The 20,555-nt window shown below is 48.0% G+C and overlaps 2 protein-coding genes across 2 annotated transcripts; both read right to left on the bottom strand.

Annotated features, from left to right (window-relative positions):
• Positions 1 to 2,176: 2,176 nt before the first annotated feature.
• LOC144098663 (uncharacterized) lies at positions 2,177 to 10,791 on the bottom strand. Its single transcript, XM_077631472.1, has 4 exons — positions 10,744 to 10,791; positions 5,567 to 7,971; positions 5,266 to 5,330; positions 2,177 to 3,598 (listed from the first exon to the last, which is right to left on the bottom strand). The coding sequence occupies exons 2-4, from the start codon at positions 7,952 to 7,954 to the stop codon at positions 3,502 to 3,504; spliced, it is 2,550 nt and encodes an 849-aa protein (XP_077487598.1). The 5' UTR covers positions 7,955 to 7,971; positions 10,744 to 10,791; the 3' UTR covers positions 2,177 to 3,501.
• A 3,884-nt stretch (positions 10,792 to 14,675) lies between these two features.
• Positions 14,676 to 20,514, bottom strand: LOC144098667 (ubiquinone biosynthesis O-methyltransferase, mitochondrial-like). The gene is made up of 5 exons (XM_077631477.1): positions 20,235 to 20,514; positions 19,886 to 20,162; positions 19,031 to 19,270; positions 17,247 to 17,406; positions 14,676 to 14,890 (listed from the first exon to the last, which is right to left on the bottom strand). The coding sequence occupies exons 1-5, from the start codon at positions 20,306 to 20,308 to the stop codon at positions 14,772 to 14,774; spliced, it is 870 nt and encodes a 289-aa protein (XP_077487603.1). The 5' UTR covers positions 20,309 to 20,514; the 3' UTR covers positions 14,676 to 14,771.
• Between the last annotated feature and the right edge of the window lie 41 nt (positions 20,515 to 20,555).

The following is a 20,555-nucleotide window of genomic DNA, read 5'->3' as shown; positions in this document are numbered from 1 at the left end:
GGAACGTTGCACCAGCTGCGCGAGAGGTTGCTCGGGAAGGCCAACAGGGGTCGCACAATCCCTACCAGTGGCTATGACAGAAACAGCCACCTGTCAGTGCTGTGGCACATCTCTTAACCATTATGCCTCTACACTGGCAGTGGTATGAGGACTCGCCGCCATCAATAAATGTTGAGTACAGAATGATCAATTCTGCATATGTGGACATTAACCCACTAAAGATATGAAGTCATGCCCTCCTTTCGCGCATCTACTCGGTTCAACTATGTTAAACCCCTGCCAGCTTTTATTTTTATTGTGTGCACACAGATATAATTGAAGGCTCATGAAAGCTTATTTTACTACTTTTTCGGAAACTGGCTAATTTGGTTGCAGTGGTATAATTAAGTCAGGGTATGTGTATTGTCTTGCCATAGGTAGTTACACAGCCTTCATGAGTGTTACATTGCTTGATACAGATGATAATATGAACAAGGTGTCTATGTGGCGCATGCTGTCTGCCCTGTGCTCTCTTGGTTGCCTGTGTGCTGTGCCCTGGTCATCCTTGCGTCTTCCTCACCTTGGGCCATGTAACAATATTATACCTTTATACTTTCTGTTCATTTTCGGCATTTAGGAAAAAGCTGCAATAAAGCACTTCAATGGGAGGACATATGTTAGTGCAGCCCTCATTGGGCTTCTCACTCGTGTGTGAAGCTCTCCTCTGCATTTTGTTCATTTATGTTATTTTTTATCATGAGCAATGCCACAGAGGCATCATTCCTGCCCAACATTTCATATTCCCTCCCCCACTTCTATGCGCCACCCCGTCACGAATATCCTGGCACCATCACTGGAAGCTATGCGCGATTTATCGAATTCAAAGGAGACACTAAATAAGTCGATACATCAGGGATTCGATGGATAGTTATATCGAACCTAGAAACAAGAATCCATTGCACCCACGTTGGTGACGTGCTTCTTGCAGTGAAGTGTCACCTGCAGGCATACTGCACGCCAGGCAAGAGCCGCTGCTAGCCTTTGTTCAGTTAGATTGGCTTCACTGCATGACAAATGTATCAAATGCCGACTTGACATGACATGGCGTTGCAAGGAAAATGGGTATGTGATACCAAAGGCTATCGTCAAGTACACCTCATACTCCCCTCGTCACGTAGTTTTATGCACTAGCCCTGCCAACATGTGTCCAAGGCTGCGCAGCTGACCCAACTCCGCCCGACCAAATGTGATCGCGGGAGCTCCATTGGCAAGGCTGCAGCGCACTGTTTGATATAACGAATGCTCCGCTAAACGAGAATTCTATAAATGCATACAATAGTGCTATACTTTTGTATGGGATTTCCAAGGAGATTTTCTTAATGTTCGATGGATGATGAATCAACATTTATTGGGCCCAAAATAAATCGGTGGCGCATGCAGGAACCAAATGGGGTGGTTCCCTAGTTACGGGACCCATATGTTCCCAGCAGCTCCCGGCCCCTGTCCGTCAGTGCGAGCTGAATCGGTAGGGCGGGGCTGGATTAGCAAGGTCTCCCGTCGCTCAATGGGTTGGGGATTGGGGGTAATGGCGGGAAGGGGAGGAGGGGGGGCTCTTGAGTTCTGTGCACTCTGCCAAGACATGTGGCAGGGTGCCCTTTTTTCTTTTGCAAAAACGACAGAGCATTTCGTGTTCCTCAGGGTACATGCGGTTCATCAGTACGGGATGCGCAAGCGATCTCACCTGCGCTCAACGCAGGATCGTCTGTTGTTGCCTGGTGAGTTTGGGGTGCGGTTCTGGCAGTCTGCACCTTTCCTCTCGGTACATCCGGGTAATGTCCCGAAAGCTGGTAACAGGGTGCAGTAGCTCTTCCGGCTCGTGCTCGGCCTGCATTGACATTTCTCGGGCATTTTAGGGTGTCCCTATTCGCCTTCGTCAGCTGGAGATACGGGGCGGAGTAGGTAACCCGCGACTCGACAAACGCGTACCAGGCGCATGGCATCGTCCTCTTTAAGGCCTCGGTTTCTGTTAGATACCCTCCGAATCATACTAGGGTAAGTATCTGTTCGGTTGTAGTCTTGATCTTTGTGACGGCGTGTGTGCCTTCCCGTCGCTCGATGGAAAATCATTCAAAATATCAGTTTGATGTATCCATGGTTGACTGTTTTTGGCTGTGCTTAATTGATAATGACACACACACACACACACATGCAGAGTGCAATGCAATGACACATTTTATTTTGTAGGGCTAAGCTTGGGTGAAGGAGTGACTACACAGGCATAAAAAAGAGCATTTTCAAGTGGTCGGCAGTGCCACATGGCATCATGTGTGAGCAGATTTGCCAGCTTTGTTGATGTTTGTTTCTTTACAAAATTCAGGCACCTTTAGTGGCTGCATCACTAATGGTGCTCACCACAAAGAGTAGGTTTTACTGCCACTTGCTGGTTATGTTTAATAACTGAGACTTGCTTCAAGGGGACGTTGATATCAGCTGCAAAGAACCAGTTTAATGCTACAATATGTAACTAAGAACACCTTATTCTGATACTTTTCTGCTTTTTGCTGCGTCATATGCATGATTAGTGCAAATCACGCCACTTGTTTGTAGAAAACAAGCATGACTATGCAAGTTTGGTCCCTGAACCATGCTTCTTATTAAAGGGGGGAGTTGTCACCATGAAAAACCAACAAGAACGTAGGTTTTCTAGAAAACACCTGGTGGTTTATGCGTTTTTCTGGGTTTCTTATCTTCAGCCAGAGTAATACAAAAAGCTGCTTCATATCCTGCAGGCGTCTCTATTGATAGTCTTTTTTTTTATGGGCATGTGGAGCAGTATTATGTCGGCTGCAGCCCTATATAGTTCCCAACTTTTTCATGAAGTCGTATAGATTTTAAAAAGCTCAGTGCCAAATGTATCATGCACATATTTACAAAGAAGGACATCGTTGTGTTGGACGTGAAAAATATGGTTGGTTTTGATTGAAAAATTGGGAACTTGCGGTTTATCTCTCAGGGAAACTGCAAGCTGGTGTGCTTATTTAGCAACCTGGATATGTAAAAGGAGGCTAGAGTAGCTTTTTGCCTCTACTTGGCATAGTGGCACAGTGACTAACTGTGGTGTCGAAAAAGGGTTAAGCAGGTCTGTGGTCTCCTAACGCACTGACATGATCGTGCTTGTATGACACGCTGTGCCAATAGTAGAAACGGCATTGGGAAAGTAACAACATCGCGCATAATCTAACAGACGTTATTTGAACGTACGGATTTTGTAAATATCGGTCTTTTATGTTTAGTGGAAGCCGCTTAACGGCCCCACATTGAAATATCGAGTTCTTTCTCTGTCCATTTGTTCTTAGAGTCGCATATATACCAATCGCGCTGTGCGCACGGCATTGCCGACCACAAAATAGGGTTAGCCACGGGTGTTGTTCACAGTGCCCGGGAAAAGCGGAGGTGCGTTAAAGGAAGGGAGGAGGGTGCTTTCGTTAAGCGAGGAAGCGCCCGTTTGCGTTCCGTCCGGGCTCAGTCCATGATCTTCCTTGATGGCGACATGGTCATCCAGGCAACCATGCCAACGGTCAGCACCGTCCGAAACAGGCTGCTGTCTGTCCTGAAATGGCTGAAGTACAGAAAAGCTCGCATGAGGCGCTGGTTAAGCGATTGCTGAAACGGCGCGCGTATTTCAGTGCCGTTAACGTGCATGTCGTTAACGGCATTTTTTGTTACTGACAGCCTATAGGTGTGGCTGCACTTCAGAGGAGGGAAAACTTGAAGCGATTACATGCGGTCTTTTTGTGCTCTTATGCTGTGGCTTTCTTTGCGAATGCATAAAGTGTTGTGATAGTCCCACCATCACTCTCGGCTTGTTGACGTTCCCGCGCCCTTGCACCTCGCTTACGTGCAGCGTCGCGAGCACGGGCTTCCACACTCCGTTGTTCCGCTCGAGCTGTCCATGGCACTGCTGTTAACGCGACTTGTAGCCCCGGGGCTGTCTTCCATGTCAGCGCCTATAGGTATTATTTATGCAAGGCGGTACCCTCTGTATGCTGCTGTCTGATCCGAGGCGCGCCCCTTTCTACATGTGCCGCTGCGTCGCCCTCCGCTACAGCGCCTATCTCGCATACGCACAACTTGTCCCCTCCCACTCTAGTTCCTCCTTTCCTAATTAAAAAAAATAGCTGCGGTTCAACTACTGCTAAACTTGGTTAGGGAGCGAAAGCTGTGGTGCATCGGGCAGCTATAAAAAAAAATAGACGCGGCTTGGCGTCTGTAACGTTGAGTGCGTTCCGCACACTGGGTAGGCAGTGTGCCTACCCTGGCAGGTGGCAGTAATTAAATTAATGGTTGATCGCGAAAGGTTCGTCACCCAATGAACGCTGCGGCCTATTGCTGCTGTGCTGCGTGTCTGCCACAACGTTGTCAGCGCTAATGCGTGCAGCCCACATCTCTCTCTCTCTCTCTCACCACCGCCACGGATTAGCGCACTGCCTATAAGGCTGTGTTCATGGCAAGCATGCACTACTGGTCCTGTAATGTCCAAAAACTAGTGCGTGCCTTTTTGTACCTGTTATGGAGGAAAAACGCTAAGGCGCCCGTGTGCTGTGCGATGTCAGTGCACGTTAAAGATCCCCTGGTGGTCGAAATTATTCCGGAGCCTTCCACTACGGCACCTCCTTTCTTCTTTCACTCACTCCTTTATCCCTTCCCTTACGGCGCGTGTCAGGTGTCCGCCGATATGTGAGACAGATACTGCGCCATTTCCTTTCCCTAAAAACCAGCTATTATTATTATTATTATGCATGCGCTAAAAGGAACGCAGTACTGTGCGATGTCAGTGGCGTTAAAGAACACCAGGTGGTCTAAATTTCCGTAGCCCTTCACTACGGCGTCCCTCATAGCCCGAGTCGCTTTGGGACGTTAAACCCCATATACCCATCGCAGTTACGGAACGCTGATAGCGCTCTGCCAAAACACGTCTACCTGCGTCATGGAAGCTTGCTGCCTATGTGCGGCGCACCGGTAACCGTGGCGCCGCTGACATCACGTGCAAGCAACTAAATGTTTCAGCCAACCGCGGAATTCGCGCTGTGCAGTGACGGGCGCACTGGCAGTATGATTTGGTTCTGGCTCTACATCCTCCGTGGTGCGCTGTAGGCTGCATTTCAGGCTGCATGCTCTGTTTTACTTTGTCGTTATCACTATCACGTGGGTTCAGTGGCAGGTATGCCAGATTTACTTGAGGAAAGCCATTGGAAAGTTTAGATGTAATCAAACCTCGTGCCTTACCTTGGTGTAAATTCATCCCAAAATAGAGCACTCTTCTGATGCTTTGAGTGGTAGCTTGTTTCCTCCTGAAACAGAAGACGAGTGCCAGCTTCACGCTAAAGCTGCGGTGGAAGTATTGCAAGTATCTAAATTTAGAAACAACACCAAGCAAGAAATTTGATGCAGCTATAGGACAATAGGGTACATTGGTTTTCGCTGTGCGTTCCTTCGTCGCCAGTTTTGCGAACAAACTCAGTTCACGCAAGACACCGCCAAAAGAAGAGACCTAGCAGAGGCAGTGTAATCACCAAAATCTACAAACCTGCTTTTCGCCCAAGTCTTCCGTGGAAGGAGCTTTCCGCAAGGCGATCCTTGATAAAGATAAATCTGTTTTAAAGAGTTGAGTGATGGTCATGTCACGACGATCGTTTGATGCAGTGTCTTCCAAGTCACTCCGGTCACTTTGCCTCCTTTCCAAGCGGTGGCGTTCGTCTCTCACTCGAGACGACTTCGTGTCTTCTGGGTTTCGACGGTAAGCGTTTCTGGCTGCCGCGTCCTCATTCTCTCTTGTCGACCTAGCTCTGTCCAGCGTGGCACCGTCCCTGTTCGCTCGAGAAGTGGGTGGTTCGCCGTCAGGGAGGTCAGTGCGAACGCTCAGTGCGTTCTCTCTCGCTTCGTATGATAACCGACGCCTGTCGCTTGTCATTCTGCTGTCTGCAACCATCATGTCACTAAAATCGGCTGAACGGAAGTTCTGGTAGCGAGATTCACCGCAACGCTCGCGGCGGCTCTCGGTGCGCTGGGAAGCCAGGTGTAAATATCGCTGGACGTCATCACCCGGTGCCCTGTCTCGTGTAATGAAACCTTGCTCACGAACAAGGTGTCTCCCACTTGGACTTGCAGCCCGTGCGCGAGAGTCCACCAGTCTAGACAACCGGTGTCGGTTATCAGCCGTTTGCGGCAAGGCAGCGTCGCAGGTGCGAGTTGGCTGTCTGGCGTTGTATACTCGAATTGACGTCTCCCTCGTGTCCTGCCGATCAGGTATTCTGTGATCGGCGCCAACTCTCGCTCGCAGTGTGCTGACGGTTCGCGTATCGGCGTGACGTACCGAACTGGAGAGGCTTCTTCTCTCTTGAACATCACGGTTGCTGTCCCGCTCATCAGTCCTGCTGTCACGTGTTCTGGAAGCGCGCTCGTGCTGACTCTCGCGCCTGCTTTCTTTGTCTTCTCGAAACTGCGTTCGTTCACGACGGCTGGAATACCTCTCCTGTGTGTCTGCGTACCGCTTGTCCCATACGTTCCCCATAGTCCGTCCAGTCAAAGAGCGGGCCGTCCTGATGCGCCTCCGGTCGATGGTATCAATGGCGTACCGCTCGTCCGGGGCAGAGCGCCTGGCTTCGCGGTTCCTGCTGCTTTGGAGTGAAGTACGAATATCCCTCGTCCTTGAATCCACGCGTTCGCTGTGCCTTAAGTCGCGCCTCTCTTCTTTGTCGTACTCGATGTTACCGTTTCTTACGGTCGACACGCTTAATGTTTGCGTGCTGTCCTCTCCTGGAGCCCCAGAAGATGCCCTTGCTTCCTCGCCTTTGTTGAGAGACACCCTCGCCAGACTGTCTCCCCGTGCAAGGGCTTCTAATAGGAGCACTCCGTTGCTTCGCGTTTGATGACGCACGGTACTCCGCGTGCTCCTTACGGTCCCTACTCTTGACCTGACAGACAGTTTCTTCGCTAAACCAATCAGACTGTTCAGGTGGTCCATGATCAGGTGGCTTTGCTGCATGGCGTCTCGAATGTAGCGGCCCCTGTCTTTTCCGTCGACTTGACGTCCTGAAAAGGTAGAGCTTACTGCGTCCGACCTTGACAAGCGATTCTTTTCGACACGATGTTCAAGACGTCGTGCTTCGACTCTTGCATCTATCCTCCGGCTGTTCTCTCTGGTTTCGTCGAATCTTGTGTGCCGTTCTGAATTCGAACTCGGCAGATCGACGTGACTTCGTGAACTGTCGGGTTTGTCCGTCTGCCTCCCGCGAATGTCAGACCTCTCGTCAGCGTTGCGCCTCTTCTGACTGGGAGTCAGCCGATCGCCTGAGCGAACCAGATCGCGGCTGTGTGACCTCACCGTTCTCCTCGAATCTTCCTTCACCCACGTCGGTGCGTCTTCTGTTCCCTGCCGTTCGCTGCCCGCGTAGACTCTTTCGTGGATGCCTTCCAGCCTCCTGTCCCTAGACTCGCGCTCTTGTTTTCGCAAATCTGGCCTGCGGGACTCAACCCGAACGGCTCTTTGAGTGTGTCTGACATCTGCCCTAGCACTGCTGAGCCGTTCTCGTCTGCTCAGTCGTTCAAGGCTGGACAGAATGCGTCGTACGCTTCGTTCCGCAGTTTCAAAGTTTCTGGCATTTTCCGCGCGAAACCGAAGGTACGATTCTTCGGTGCGTTCTCTGGAAGACCTGCTGGTACTTCGTACCATCTGTTGGCCGGTCCCGGCGTCGCGAGCGGAAAAGCCTGCCGACCGCTTGTCGGGTTCGTTGTCACTCAGCTGTGGTGTGTGCTGACGGCCTCGTTGGAGTGCCTTGAGGTCCTCCCGCCGCCTCACGTCTTCGGCCGTGGGACTGAAGCCCGTCCAGTGCTGGTCGAGGAGCACCCGGTCGTCCAGGTACGCTTGGCAGGGAATGGCGATCGCCACGAGGATGAACCACACCGGCGTCAGCATTCAGAGCTCGGCTTCGTCTGCAACGACCGCGACGAGAAAGATCGAAAAGAGACTGAGCAACCGGCTCGGTTTATCGACGCGTTCAGGTTTAGTCAAAACATTTGCTAAAACGAAGTCGCAGACGTGCCGATGACTGCATACCAAGGCGAATTTGTTGCACCACAAGACAGCTTTAGATTTGTTGGTTGTCTATACCGAGTGTCCCAGCTACAAGAGGATTTTCGAAAAGTGAAACCAGTTGAGTGGCGTCGACAGTCGCATGGCCTAGTCAGCAGTATTTTTTCGTTCTGGAAACTTAAGACTAATCAGCAAACTTTTAAATATTGGTGTCAAGAATGAAGTTTCAATGCGCAAGTTGTAGATCTTGAAACACAACCGGCTGAAATGTTTGCGCCAACTGGTATTCACGTAGCTGCTCTTACCGGCATGAAAAGGAATCTGTCAAAATACTGAAGTTACCACGTGACATCGGTACTACTTCAACGTCCCAAGACGTCTCGCAGAACGAAATCTCTTCTCCGGAGCGCTGTTCCCGACGGGGCTTTGCGTGTGCTCAGGGCGAGAGATATGCGCCAGCAGCTATCGCGCGGTAGCTGTTGTATTTCGCGGGCTTTCTTTTAAAACCTTAAAGAAAGCCGCGTAACCGGCTCCTTGGCGCAAAATTTTCAGTCAGTCGTTTTTCAGCCTACAGCTTCTGAATTCACTCATTATGCTTGAGGTCACTATTTAATGTTGACTAATTCGTATTTACTAATTAACTTGGAGAAACGAAAAAAAAAATAGTGCGAACTAGGCCCGCGACTCTAGCCTTTTTTAAAACCTTTGCTACGTTTAGGTGGGACGCCCGGCAAGATCTTGTATTTCAAAATCTCCTAATTCGAACGTAAGTTTGTTCGATCTGACGCTTGGTCTCGGCTTACTAACGGGTGTCTCTTGACTCGAAGTCAGCATAATTCGAACAGCTAGATTATCGGTACACTTAATAATAATTGGTTTTGGGGGAAAGGAAATGGCGCAGTATCTGTCTCATATATCGTTGGACACCTGAACCGCGCCGTAAGGGAAGGGATAAAGGAGGGAGTGAAAGAAGAGAGAGGTGCGTAGTGGAGGGTTCCGGAGTAATTTCGACCCCCTGGGGATCTTTAACGTGCACTGACATCGCACAGCGCACGGGCGCCTTAGCGTTTTTCCTCCATAAAAACGCAGCCGCCGCGGTCGGGTTCGAACCCGGGAACTCCGGATCAGTAGTCGAGCGCCCTAACCACTGCGCCACCGCGGCGGGTTATCGGTACACTTCGAGTTCGAATTTCGTGAAGGCTTACCCTATGCCTTAAAAATAATTTGACATAAGGTGCATATAAATTACTAACTTCTCGAACCAAATTACCGTTTTCATAAACACAAAAAGACGCTTCGAGATTTTGTTTGGGTCCCTTGCGCACAATGTCAGGCTCGTAAATCCTTTTGCGGGATCCGTGAGCCGCACGCACGTAGTAGAATCGCTGTAAGCACAAAGTAGAAAGCCTGGCTTCTGACGAACATTTGTTCACTTCATTGTCTAAGTTTCGCCATATGGGTAGTTCGGTATTTTCTAATACGTTTCATAGATGAAACGGTTCACACGTTTCATAGATGGCATTCCGCCTCCGTTTAAATGCGGCCGGGACTGGAACCACGACTTGTGATTTGCGGTATTTAAGGCGCTAAAGAGCACTTCTGAGGCACGAGTGCTTGCATCCAGTAGTATTCAAGTGCAGTCGGCATTTTCACTTTTTATTTCTTATAGTTGCGTATTTTCTGCGCCCTTCTGTTCCCACCTTTCTCTCGCAAAGCCCCTTCCCAGCGCAAAGTACCGTGTCAGCGCGCCGCAGCGACCGCGTTTAACTGGAGGGGGATCCGGAGCCCTCCACTACGGCGCCTCTTTCTTTCCTTATTTCACTCTCTACACCCTTCCCTTACGGAGCTGTTGAGGTGCCCACCGAGAAGTAAGATAGTTACTGTGCCAGTTTCTTTCCTCAAGAACCAATTTTCAGTTTTTTTAAAAACCGAACCCGATCACGGCGGCTGCGTTTTTATGGAGGCAAAACACTAAGGCGCCCGTGTGCTGTGCGATGTCAGTGCATGTTAAAGATCCCCAGGTGGTCGAAATTATTCCGGAGCCCTCCACTACGGCACCTCTTTCTTCGTTTCTTCTTTCACTCCCTCCTTTCTCCCTTCCTTTACGGCGCTGTTCAGGTGTCCGCCGATATATGAGACAGATACTGCGCCATTTCCTTCACCCCAAAACCCAATTATTATTATTATTAAAAACTGTCAGTGCTGTTAAAACGGCTTCTAAATTATCTTTCATTAAAGAGCTTCTATCTCTCTCTCTCTCTCTCGATACGGAATTGCCCAGAGCCTCCTCAATGCCTTGTCTAAGTGCAACGAGGCCGATCACCCTGTAAGTTTTCACAGGTTCGCTGAGAACAGCTTTGAGAGATACGCTGTACTTTAGCAAGTAGGACGACAGTTTGGCCATTAAGAATTGTTTTGCAGCATGAGCAACGTACGGCACTTGTTTTCAGCGCGTTCTGCGCCAGCCGAAGACGAAGCAGGCGTGCCGAGAGTGCGCAAAGCGTCATTCGGCGCATACTGCTTCAGTGTCTCATTGCCAGAATTATGCGCCGGACATAGACCGAAGTCTACGCAGTCCGGTCGCGTTTCAGCATGCCCGTGCTGCTGAATTCATGCTTAGGGAACAGACGGTTTTCAGCGCCCGCGGTGAAGTACTGAAGGACAGCGCTTACCTTTTCTGAGGAAGAGATGCCGCCGGAACGGAAAACGCCGAATACAGCGCTAAGTCTCCGTGCCAGCTTCTTTTATATAGGCGCCGCGTGCCTCGGGTGGACGTCGCTGGATTTTAGCCGCGCAGTTATCTCGGCCAGCACGCGCGGCTTAAGTAAACGTCCCATCCGAAAAGCTAAGAACGAGCTCCATCGGTCTAGTGTATAAGTGGCTCCTGCGGGCATTAACAAGTTGACCGTGCCAGAAATACTCCGTTGTTTGCGCTTGCTTGGACAAGGGATTACGGCCTGGGCCATTGACGTAGGCGGCTTCTTGGAATCGCGGGCTGTTGACGCTGAGAACGGACGGCGTGCAATGCACGGGACACGTTTCGCTGCTGGGAGTACAGTTTGTAGATTCGGTAAACCCTTGACAAGCCGGGCTAACACACTGCAGCACTCCATTTCGCTTGTAGCACTGCAGGCGGGGAGTGCAAGCAGGATACGTGTCTGGTTTGGAGCACAAGTGGTCCACGTGCCACGTTTTCGTGAATGCTTATCTAGTACTGGTGTCCATGCGTCCATGGACGAGGCGGCTACTGTAGAAAGGAAATACATCTGTTCGGCATATTATCGCGTTATTTTTTCATCCTTATATAGCGAGATGCCCGAACAGAGCTGTGCACGGGCTCGGGCCATTTGGAGATTCTCTCACTCGGGCTTGGGCCGGGCCCGGGCCAGGCTTTCTATGTCTCGGACGGGCAGGTCGGGCTCCCCGATCTCGACTGCGTACCTTATGCGAAAGTATGCTTGTTGTCTCGCATGTAGGTACAGCACGAAGTGCAATGTATTTATTCATCAAAAATGGAATCTACAGGGACGGGAGAAAAGTACAAACGCTAACAAAAGGCAAACGAAAGCTAGCGGAGGCTAATAATAATAATTGGTTTTGGGGGAAAGGAAATGGCGCAGTAGCTGTCTCATATATCGTTGGACACCTGAACCGCGCCGTAAGGGAAGGGTAAAGAAGGGAATGAAAGAAGAAAGGAAGAGAGAGGTGCCGTAGTGGAGGGCTCCGGAATAATTTCGACCACCTGGGGATCTTTAACGTGCACTGACATCGCACAGCACACGGGCGCCTTAGAGTTTTTCCTCCATAAAAACGCAGCCGCCGCGGTCGGGTTCGAACCCGGGAACTCCGGATCAGTAGTCGAGCGCCCTAACCACTGAGCCACCGCGGCGGGGTAGCGGAGGCTCGGAATGCGTTTTCGGCTCTACCAACTACCGACGCTGTGGAAAAAGCCGCCGCTTGCAGGCGCCTCCCAGTAAAAAGGCTGAGAAGGGAAGCGTTTGGGAAGCGAAGTCTGTGTACGGCGCACGCGGGGTCGGCCTTTGCCACACATACAAATTAGCCAAGCGGCGGCGTATAGGGGGCTTTTCCAATGGGCAGTGGTATTGCTTGAAGATTTGTCGTTGACCGAAGTCGACAGGAAGCAGACGTCGTCACTGCCCATGCTAGAAAGGTCACTGTTTTCTTTCAGCAGCACCTTAGAAACGGGCCGGGCCCGGGCCAGGCCTTAACCCGGCCTAAGACCGAGTCGGGCCGGGCCGGGCGAACTCAGGCTTCTTTAGCGTCGGGCCGGGCCGGGCCGCCTGTGGTAGTGTAGGGCCCGGGCTGGGAGCGGGCTCAGAATTGCGGCCCGTGCACAGCTGTATGACGGAATGCCCGACTTCACACTTCTTTTTGTTTAAGGTAGCTTGTTCTCGAGAAGGCAGTATGAGCGGTGAAGCGTTATTTATTACCAACCAGATATAATTTCATAGTTTTTGTAAATGTGGCTTTCTCTCAAGGAATAATAGGGTGCGGAGAAGCACGATTTACAGGCAGACTTCCACGGTTTCATCGTTTTTTTTTTTTTTTTGAGGTGGCTTTTCCTCAAGAAGCTAAAATATGAGGTGAAGCATGATTTACAGGCAGGCTGTCAATTCTGATGTCGGTCCCACACACGAGAGGCCAAAACGTACCTCGAAAACTACTGGTTCTTGCATCTTGCGTGATTATCCGTAGAGTATGTGCTCATGAACTACTAAATGTTCATTTACATTTTGTTTTCTGGTGGATGCCTTCTATCAAGGAGCTCTGCTGGAGCTGTGTTTGCCACGTTCGTCAAAATAAACGTTCGGTATTTTTGCATTTACCTTCATCAGTGGTTAGCGGGACGCACTTTATGAAGCATGAAAAGTTTTTAGCTTCCATTCTCCGCAAACTGCGGCAAACATCGTCCAGGAACCGCAGCGAATTATGCGAAGAACACGACACAGGACCTGAAGTGAACTTTGCGAAACTTTCCGGAAGCGCGGCGCACGCCATCGGCGCCAGGGTGATGCGCGTGCCGTCAGGTGAGTGAGAAGACGTGTATCCTAGCTTGGGGCTTACCAACGAACAGACGGGGAGCGTCTATAAAAGGCTGCTCGGCACCGGTAACCACTACGTGTCGCAGTTACACGTTGCGTTTTCGAACGAGCACTAGCGCACGACTCCCGGGTCAATACCAATGTCGCCCACTGCGTCGAACCAGCAGGGAAACGCGCAGCACTCTGAGCCGTTGTCTTCGGGAAGTAGCCGTCCTAGAATGTTCCTTAATGTTGCAACAACACCGCTATACTATCAAGAGTGCAAATCGCGATGTGGCGAGCTCAGAAAGGAGCTCTGTACTGGGCGAGTCTGTGACGGCTTACCTGGTGAGTAGTATTCCTTAAATGTGCCTATTGCTCTTAAAAGTTGCTCTTTTGCTTTTAAATGCAGAAAAATTCAAGCGAGTGTCCACTATAGCTGAGCGATAGTGTCTGTCCACTACCTTGTGTTTAGAAAGGGCCGCTGTATAGCTATCTTTCTACTTTGTAAGATTTGCCAGTTTTATTCTCCGTAAAATACTTCAGGCTGTGAGGGGGGAGTGCACAGTGGAAGACTCTTAATGTCAGGTCTTTCTTTCGCTACTTTCTTTTTTTTTTGTTCACGGCGGGTGTGATTTTTATCTTTGCTTAAAATGATATCCAAATTTTTCGGGGCGTATGGGCCAGCTGCAAAAAGCAGTGCTGTTGCATGGCCCGTTGGCATATGTAACGAGGACAGCGTGCAGCCGTGATTTAGCGACGCTATTAACAAGCAATAGAAACATGTAGGAAGAGAACAAGGCGGACTATCAATGCGAGAGTAGCACTTCCCGATATGCATTGATATGGATTGCTTGTTTGGCGCATTTCCTGTGCTTCGCGATAGCAGGGGTTCTTCACAACCCACCAAAGTGATCAATGGCCATCAGGGAAGAAACTCGTGATCACCAAGTGTGGAGGCGACAAGGCAATCATGAATGTGTACCAACCACACAGTGCAGAATTGCAGGGAAGACACTGTACAAATAATATTTTCAGTCTTGGAAAGGAAAATAAAAGGTTCCAGCCCGTGCCACCGAGTATAATGGCCTAATTACATTCATTAGGGTGGGCAATAGAGATGAGAGAAATGGTGCCCTGCTCACATATGACACTATACAGATTGAGGTTAGAAAGCAAGACCTCTCCCACACCAGCGATTTATTGTAAGGAAGGACACTATACAGAAGCATAAAAAAATTTTGATATCATTTGATGCAAGATGCCCAGTTTATTGTGACAGACGTTTACACATTGAGTTTAAGCATCCTGTTGGCGCTGAAATTTGTAGCACCTTTGATTGTCTCCTTTGATAGTCCCCTTTAATCTGCAATATCTCCTTCTCAAGCAACTCACACAGCATTGATTCCACATGTGGAAGTGGTTCCAAACCAGCAAAAATTCCAGTTTTGTTCAGAGGCTCCACACCCTATCCTGAGCCTCTGAGTAAGCACCCTGTGTGTGCAGGTGATACGTCTAAATGCGCTTTTCAACCTAAGCACCAGCAAATAAAAACAATCCATGCAAATAACACACACTTTATTTAATAAAAAAAAGGGGGGGGGGGGGGGGGGGGGGGGGGGAGGCCTTTTCGGATACCTAGAGTAGGAAAAAATATTTCACAGCCGCTCTTTGACTGCATGCATTGCGTATGTTATGTGCGTGCAATCCACCCAGCTCCAGGAGCGAGTCAGCGGATTGTACATTGTGCCATGTATGAGCCGGACGTAGCAGCCACCTGCAAATAGAACGCACAGTGAACATATCATCATCACGTGTTCGCAGTAAGAGCCAACCCGCAGCCACCTCGGAGCGCACGTGTCACACCGGAAGCTCAACGAGTCAGCTCACCCATTAAGAATTGATTAAAAGAATCAAGAGAAGCTTCACTTCGATTACTACGAATCCATACAAGAACGATGTCATCCTGAAAGTATTTCTCCTAACGACGCAACACTAGTGGGGTAGTTAAGGAAGAATATTTAGCTTTTGCAGTTTCTCAGCTCCACTCTCTCCTTCGTTTTCGAAAACATCGACTACCGCTTGCGGGAGCAATGTCCGGCCCTTCAGGACTGCAACTATTTGCCGCTGCCCTCTGCAACAGGGTCTTAAAAGAACGTCTTGCTGGGCAAGTTGGTAACTGTTCATCTTTAGCTACAGGGGCGAAAAAAGACACAACACAAGGCAGAAAGGACCGCTCCATCCCGTCTTTCTGCCTTGTGTTGTGTCTTTTTTAGCGCCTGTAACCAAAGATGAGCAACAGGGTAGGCACCAGGAACCGCGCTGAGGAACGCGTGCGGTGACATCACAATGCAGAGGCTGCCTGCAGATGTAAAGAAACAGTGAGAAACGGAGATGAGCTTACTTTGCAACTCCGTTCACGAGCAGTAGGCAGTGCATGAGTTCGTGTAACTCAACTGGCTAAATGTTGACAGCGATGTACTGCTCCTCGCTGTCGCTGACTGCTCGCCATATTCAAGGCCACTTTAGCATGCTTCAGACCCAACTTAGCCTGAAGTTGTCGCTGGTGTTGACCATGAAGGCTTATACAGAACACGGGTTCGTGTGAGAGAAACGAAACTAGAAAATTTCTTTGTAGTCCATTTATGCATCCAGGGATCTGAAGCACACAGCTATAACTGTTCTGGTCCAGGCTACCCAACACTTAAAAAGCAGGGATGGACTACTTTACAGAACCTCTTGCAGGTGCTAGGCAGTGCAGTTATTAAGTTTGGGTTTGTGTGGTACCTGTGCTTTGTTCATGAATTCTCATTTACATGGTTGACAGCGCAGTAAAAAACCATGTAGAGTGAATAGTGATGTTCACAATTTTTTCTTGTGCCCTCCAGCACTATAGTTTGTGTGCCCACATGCCCACACTCGAAGAACAGAGTGTTCCTACAAAAATATGCTATCAGTTTCGACAGTATGATTGCTTTCATTATGTCCAGTTTTTTTTTAATTGCTTTTGCAGCTGTCATGGAACAGCTAGATTATTATTACCATGTGCGAGTATAAAAAGTGTACTGAATACTTTTGTCCTGAGTGAAATTTCTTTTAACAATTCACAATGATGAAAAAATTATTTACAATCGAAAAGCTATGTTTTGTCTTTCTGAACTTTTTAAACAATGACAAGCAAGCAGTTAAAATAATAAATACAGTTAAAGACTTAAATAAGCTTTATTATACTCAGTTAACTTAGGCTCACTGTGTGTGGTAAGCCTTTGTGACGAAATACGACTGTATTGCATCAGCACGTTTCATTCTCAGAGCTCAAGTGCAGCATGCAAAATTCAACAGGGATATCCAATTACCTTATGCGTTAGCAAATCGATACCATTAGAAGCTGTTGATGCTTATTAGAAGTGACGTTACTTCCCTCCAGCCAATGAGAATTATGCGGTCTGGCAACGTCGCTTCCCACCGGCCAATGAGCAAATTTTATGGCCAACGACACACTTTTTTCGTGATGAGTAAGCCAGAAACTATGAAAAAACCGAGGGACAGTGCAAACAGTTCATCAAACACAGTCTCTTTACTGTAACCTGCTCTCTTTTCAGGGCATTTCCTGGAAGCACTGAGAACACCACAGCTTAGTAGAATGACAGGCACATATCAAAATTGAACCACTGAGCTTCCATTACCACTCTAGGGCCCGCTTGCACAAAGCCAATTATACATTCTAGTAGTAGTCTAGACCCTTCAATGGATTAATGGAAAGAAAAAGGATGTGACTGGCTTTCTTTGTTGGTGGATACCTCAACCGTGCTGTAAAAAAAAAAGGAGAACAATAACATTGTCTAAAAGCTTCGGCTGCCAACCAGTGTTTGTGTTTGTCCATTTGTGTTGGCACTTCTTCGCATCCCTGCACCACAGTAGCACTAATTCGAAAGTCGGCATTGAAAAAAGTGGGCGAGTTATACACCTTCCCTCAAACCTAGTGGAGGATATGGACTGCAAATAAGGCTAGACTGGAAACTCATTTGCTTCGTGCAAGCGGGCTGAAGTTACCCAAATGCCTTCAACATGCCTTTGCCAGTGTACGCTATTACTGTACACAGAAAAAAAAAAACGGGGGGAATGAAACTTACATGACTCTAAGGTTTCCTCCATTTGTTCCGGAGGCACAAACATATTCCAGTCATGGAGGCCAGGCGGTACAATGCGAAATACATACTCCGCAGCTATCTTGGCTATTAGGAAGGACGGTACTGTGCGGTTGATGGTTGTGAAGAAAAGGGAGCCACCATCCTGGCACCACAAAGGAATGAAATGAACTCCATTGTATTTTCTGTTTTAAACATGCAGGACAAAGCAAAGCTTTCCAACTGCAGCTTCAAGGGCGCAATTTACCATCATGCGTAGCATGTAATTAAAAATAATGATAATTTTTTGTTTAAATTTTTGGACCATGCAGTTCACTGCTAAAAACTGGTGCCTCATTATGTTAAGCATTAAATGCTACATATATATTGCTTTGAGAGGCATTATGTGGATGAAGCTAGTAGGTTGAAATCATTAAAGAATACGGAAAAGACTATATCGCACCAATCAACAACTCGAGAAAGGCACATCAAGAGCCAAAATGCAACTCTATGCCAGATATTTGCAAAACGGCATTTCATGTGTTTTACCACAATGTCCAACCTGAGGTGCCTATTTCTTCTTGCTGTGTGCAATAATGCTTTTGCATGCTGCCACATATGCAGCTATGTGCAGTACGCTCTTAATAAAATATTGTCACTTCATTCAGTTAATCCTAGCAACTATCAGAACAATATAATGAGTGAGTGAACATCAGTGAATAAGAATGCAAGCACATAAATAAAAAGATATTATGTATTGTATCAAGACATATTCTGTATTAAACGAGATGGGCAGCTTGCTAGTTAAAAACATAGTTGACTTGTTATTACTTATGGGTTTCTTCACCAGGAATGCCAGTGAAGAGCTCCAGAAAAATTTCATTCACACAGTAACTTGTCAACTGCACTGAAACCTCAATTTTTGCACTTTACTTCCATTGAAATGTGACCGCAATGGCTTGATGTCAACTTTGTGAATGATCGGCTAAAGTACCAATTGGCTCTTGCTCAATTTACAAATCAAACCCTCATAACCAGTTTAGCAGAGCAGTTGAGTTTGCCATGGTGCACATAGCGAACTCAACAACAGCAAACAGCAACATCTAAAATGATTCTACAAGGAAGTCGTATGAGGTATGTTGCAGCTCTCTCTAACACAGCAGTTTGCTTTGTCTTGTACAAAGAGGGTTGGTCATACTAACTGGAATACAAACATTAAAAGTCTGAAGTTTTAGAATGCTTGTGGTTATAATTACAGCTCAGAACATGCAATACAATCATGGTAAAAAAATAAGCAATAGCCAATATGAAATGTGTGTGACCTTATGATCAAGTCACCTTTAGTGTAAACTACGCTTTCAGCACAACAGAACACGCAACAAGAAAAAAAAGGTAAAAGATCACAGGCCAACTACTAGACACTCGGGATCCATAACTAGTGCTTCTATACTGTTTCGAATAGCTCCCTTCTTTATCATACACTGCAAACTGGCCAACACATAAGCTCATTTGCTATCACCTCACTGGCATGCTTTTGGTTTGCGCAAACATCGTGCACATACGGATGCCTGCACTGATGCAAACTAAAGTGCACATTGCCACAAGCATGCCTCTTCTGTACCATTCCCTTTTTTCTTATTCATTCCAAGGCAAAGTGAAGTGTGCAGAGTCGGTAGCGAGGATCTGCCTAACAGCCGCACAGGGAAGCTTTGCAGGCAAGCCGCAACATTTTATCCACCCTTCCCTGCAGCATGAACCATGATAGACATGGACACCTTATGATGGCTCACCTCTGTCAGCTCAACGCAGGACTTGACAAAGTTTGAGTAATTCTGGACGTGTTCAACAACTTCACTGGCCACAACTGCGTCATACTTCACACCATGCTCCAAAAGGGCGCTTATTTCAACAGCTTTGTAGGTTATGTTATTTTTAATTTCAGGATCTCGGTCTGCATGTGCCCTGGCAACTTCTATGCTTCCAGGTGTAGGGTCTATTCCAGTCACTGTTGCACCTAGCCTTGCAAGTGGCTGAAAGGAGGAAAGGACTGTATGTCAGAAAGCCTGCTAGCACAGCACACAGAAGGCTTAATGGGTCATGAAATGGACAAACACACTGTAGATGTCGTAGTGGCATTAAGTCTGTTTCGAGCGTTTTTCTGGATTGGAGATGACACACTGATGCAGAAAGTGCACCCATATATAGCTGTATATCATAACATGTATAACATGTGTACTACCTTTCCTAGAAAAAATTCGTCGGGCCATTTGGAGCATGACATAAAATTAGCAGCACAACAGAGGGGACACAGAAGAATAGTCAGCGTTGGTGTGTCTGCTTCTTCTACTATGTCCTGTCTGTTGCGCTGCTAATGACTTTCCTAGCGAGAAAACAGAACACCAAGCACACAAGAATGCCAGTGAAGTTAGTAATTCAACACTTATGAAGGCTGTAGCCACAACCGCTATGCATGGGACAAAGAAAACCGGTTGAGGTGATCACACTTCTTGTTTAACGCAACTGTTCTACGTAATGATCAACACTTTAAGAACGGCACTCCAGGTTTGATAAAGAACGCGCCAGAAAAAATAAGTGAAGGGAAAGCACTTGCTGCTGGCTGATAATTGACATATGTCCCCACATACCTCGGAAAGCAAACCGCCACCGCAGCCAACATCGAGGATTTTCAATCCTAGCAGCGGTTTTGTCCGAGACGTAGGGGATGGCGGCTCGGCCGACCTGCGAGTCTGCAGAAGTCCGTCTCTAATCAAAGGGACCCGCAACGCGTTCATCCTCGCCAGGGCTGAGAATTCGCCTTCTGGGTCCCACCATTGATGGACAAGTGCGTCGAATTTACTGCGGTTTTCTTCAAAAACTGTGGATTGAGATAGCCCTGTAGAACTTGCTTCTGCGCACTTGTGCCTGAAATAAACAGATGGGCACTCATGTCTCGACTATATACATATATATGTATTTTTAATGCACTAAGTTTACCTCGTTTGAGCCAAGTTTCCTCCCAAGTTTGCTCTCGCGCAAGATATCAATGTTGTTCTTAACCGCGCCAACATGATGGCCGCAAGTAATACTGATAAAATGACACTTTCCGATTCACGTTTGTATTTGAGAATCAAACACTGGCGCTTTCAGCACGGGTGCACAAACTCAATTACAACGATCGGTAAGAGCACGGAGGAAGGGAATAAGAGTTTCCTCCATGAGCTCGAAACCACCGCAAACCAACGTTGCCGGAAACAACAACCAAACAACAAAGAGCACATAGTTTGCAGGGTTGCTGGGCGGCTGCCGACTTGCCGC

The sequence above is a fragment of the Amblyomma americanum genome, chromosome 7, assembly GCF_052857255.1.
Source record: "Amblyomma americanum isolate KBUSLIRL-KWMA chromosome 7, ASM5285725v1, whole genome shotgun sequence".
In the NCBI taxonomy this organism is placed as follows: domain Eukaryota; kingdom Metazoa; phylum Arthropoda; class Arachnida; order Ixodida; family Ixodidae; genus Amblyomma; species Amblyomma americanum.
The sequence above is the reverse complement of the archived record's forward strand: the minus strand, read 5'-3'. Positions and strand labels throughout refer to the sequence as shown.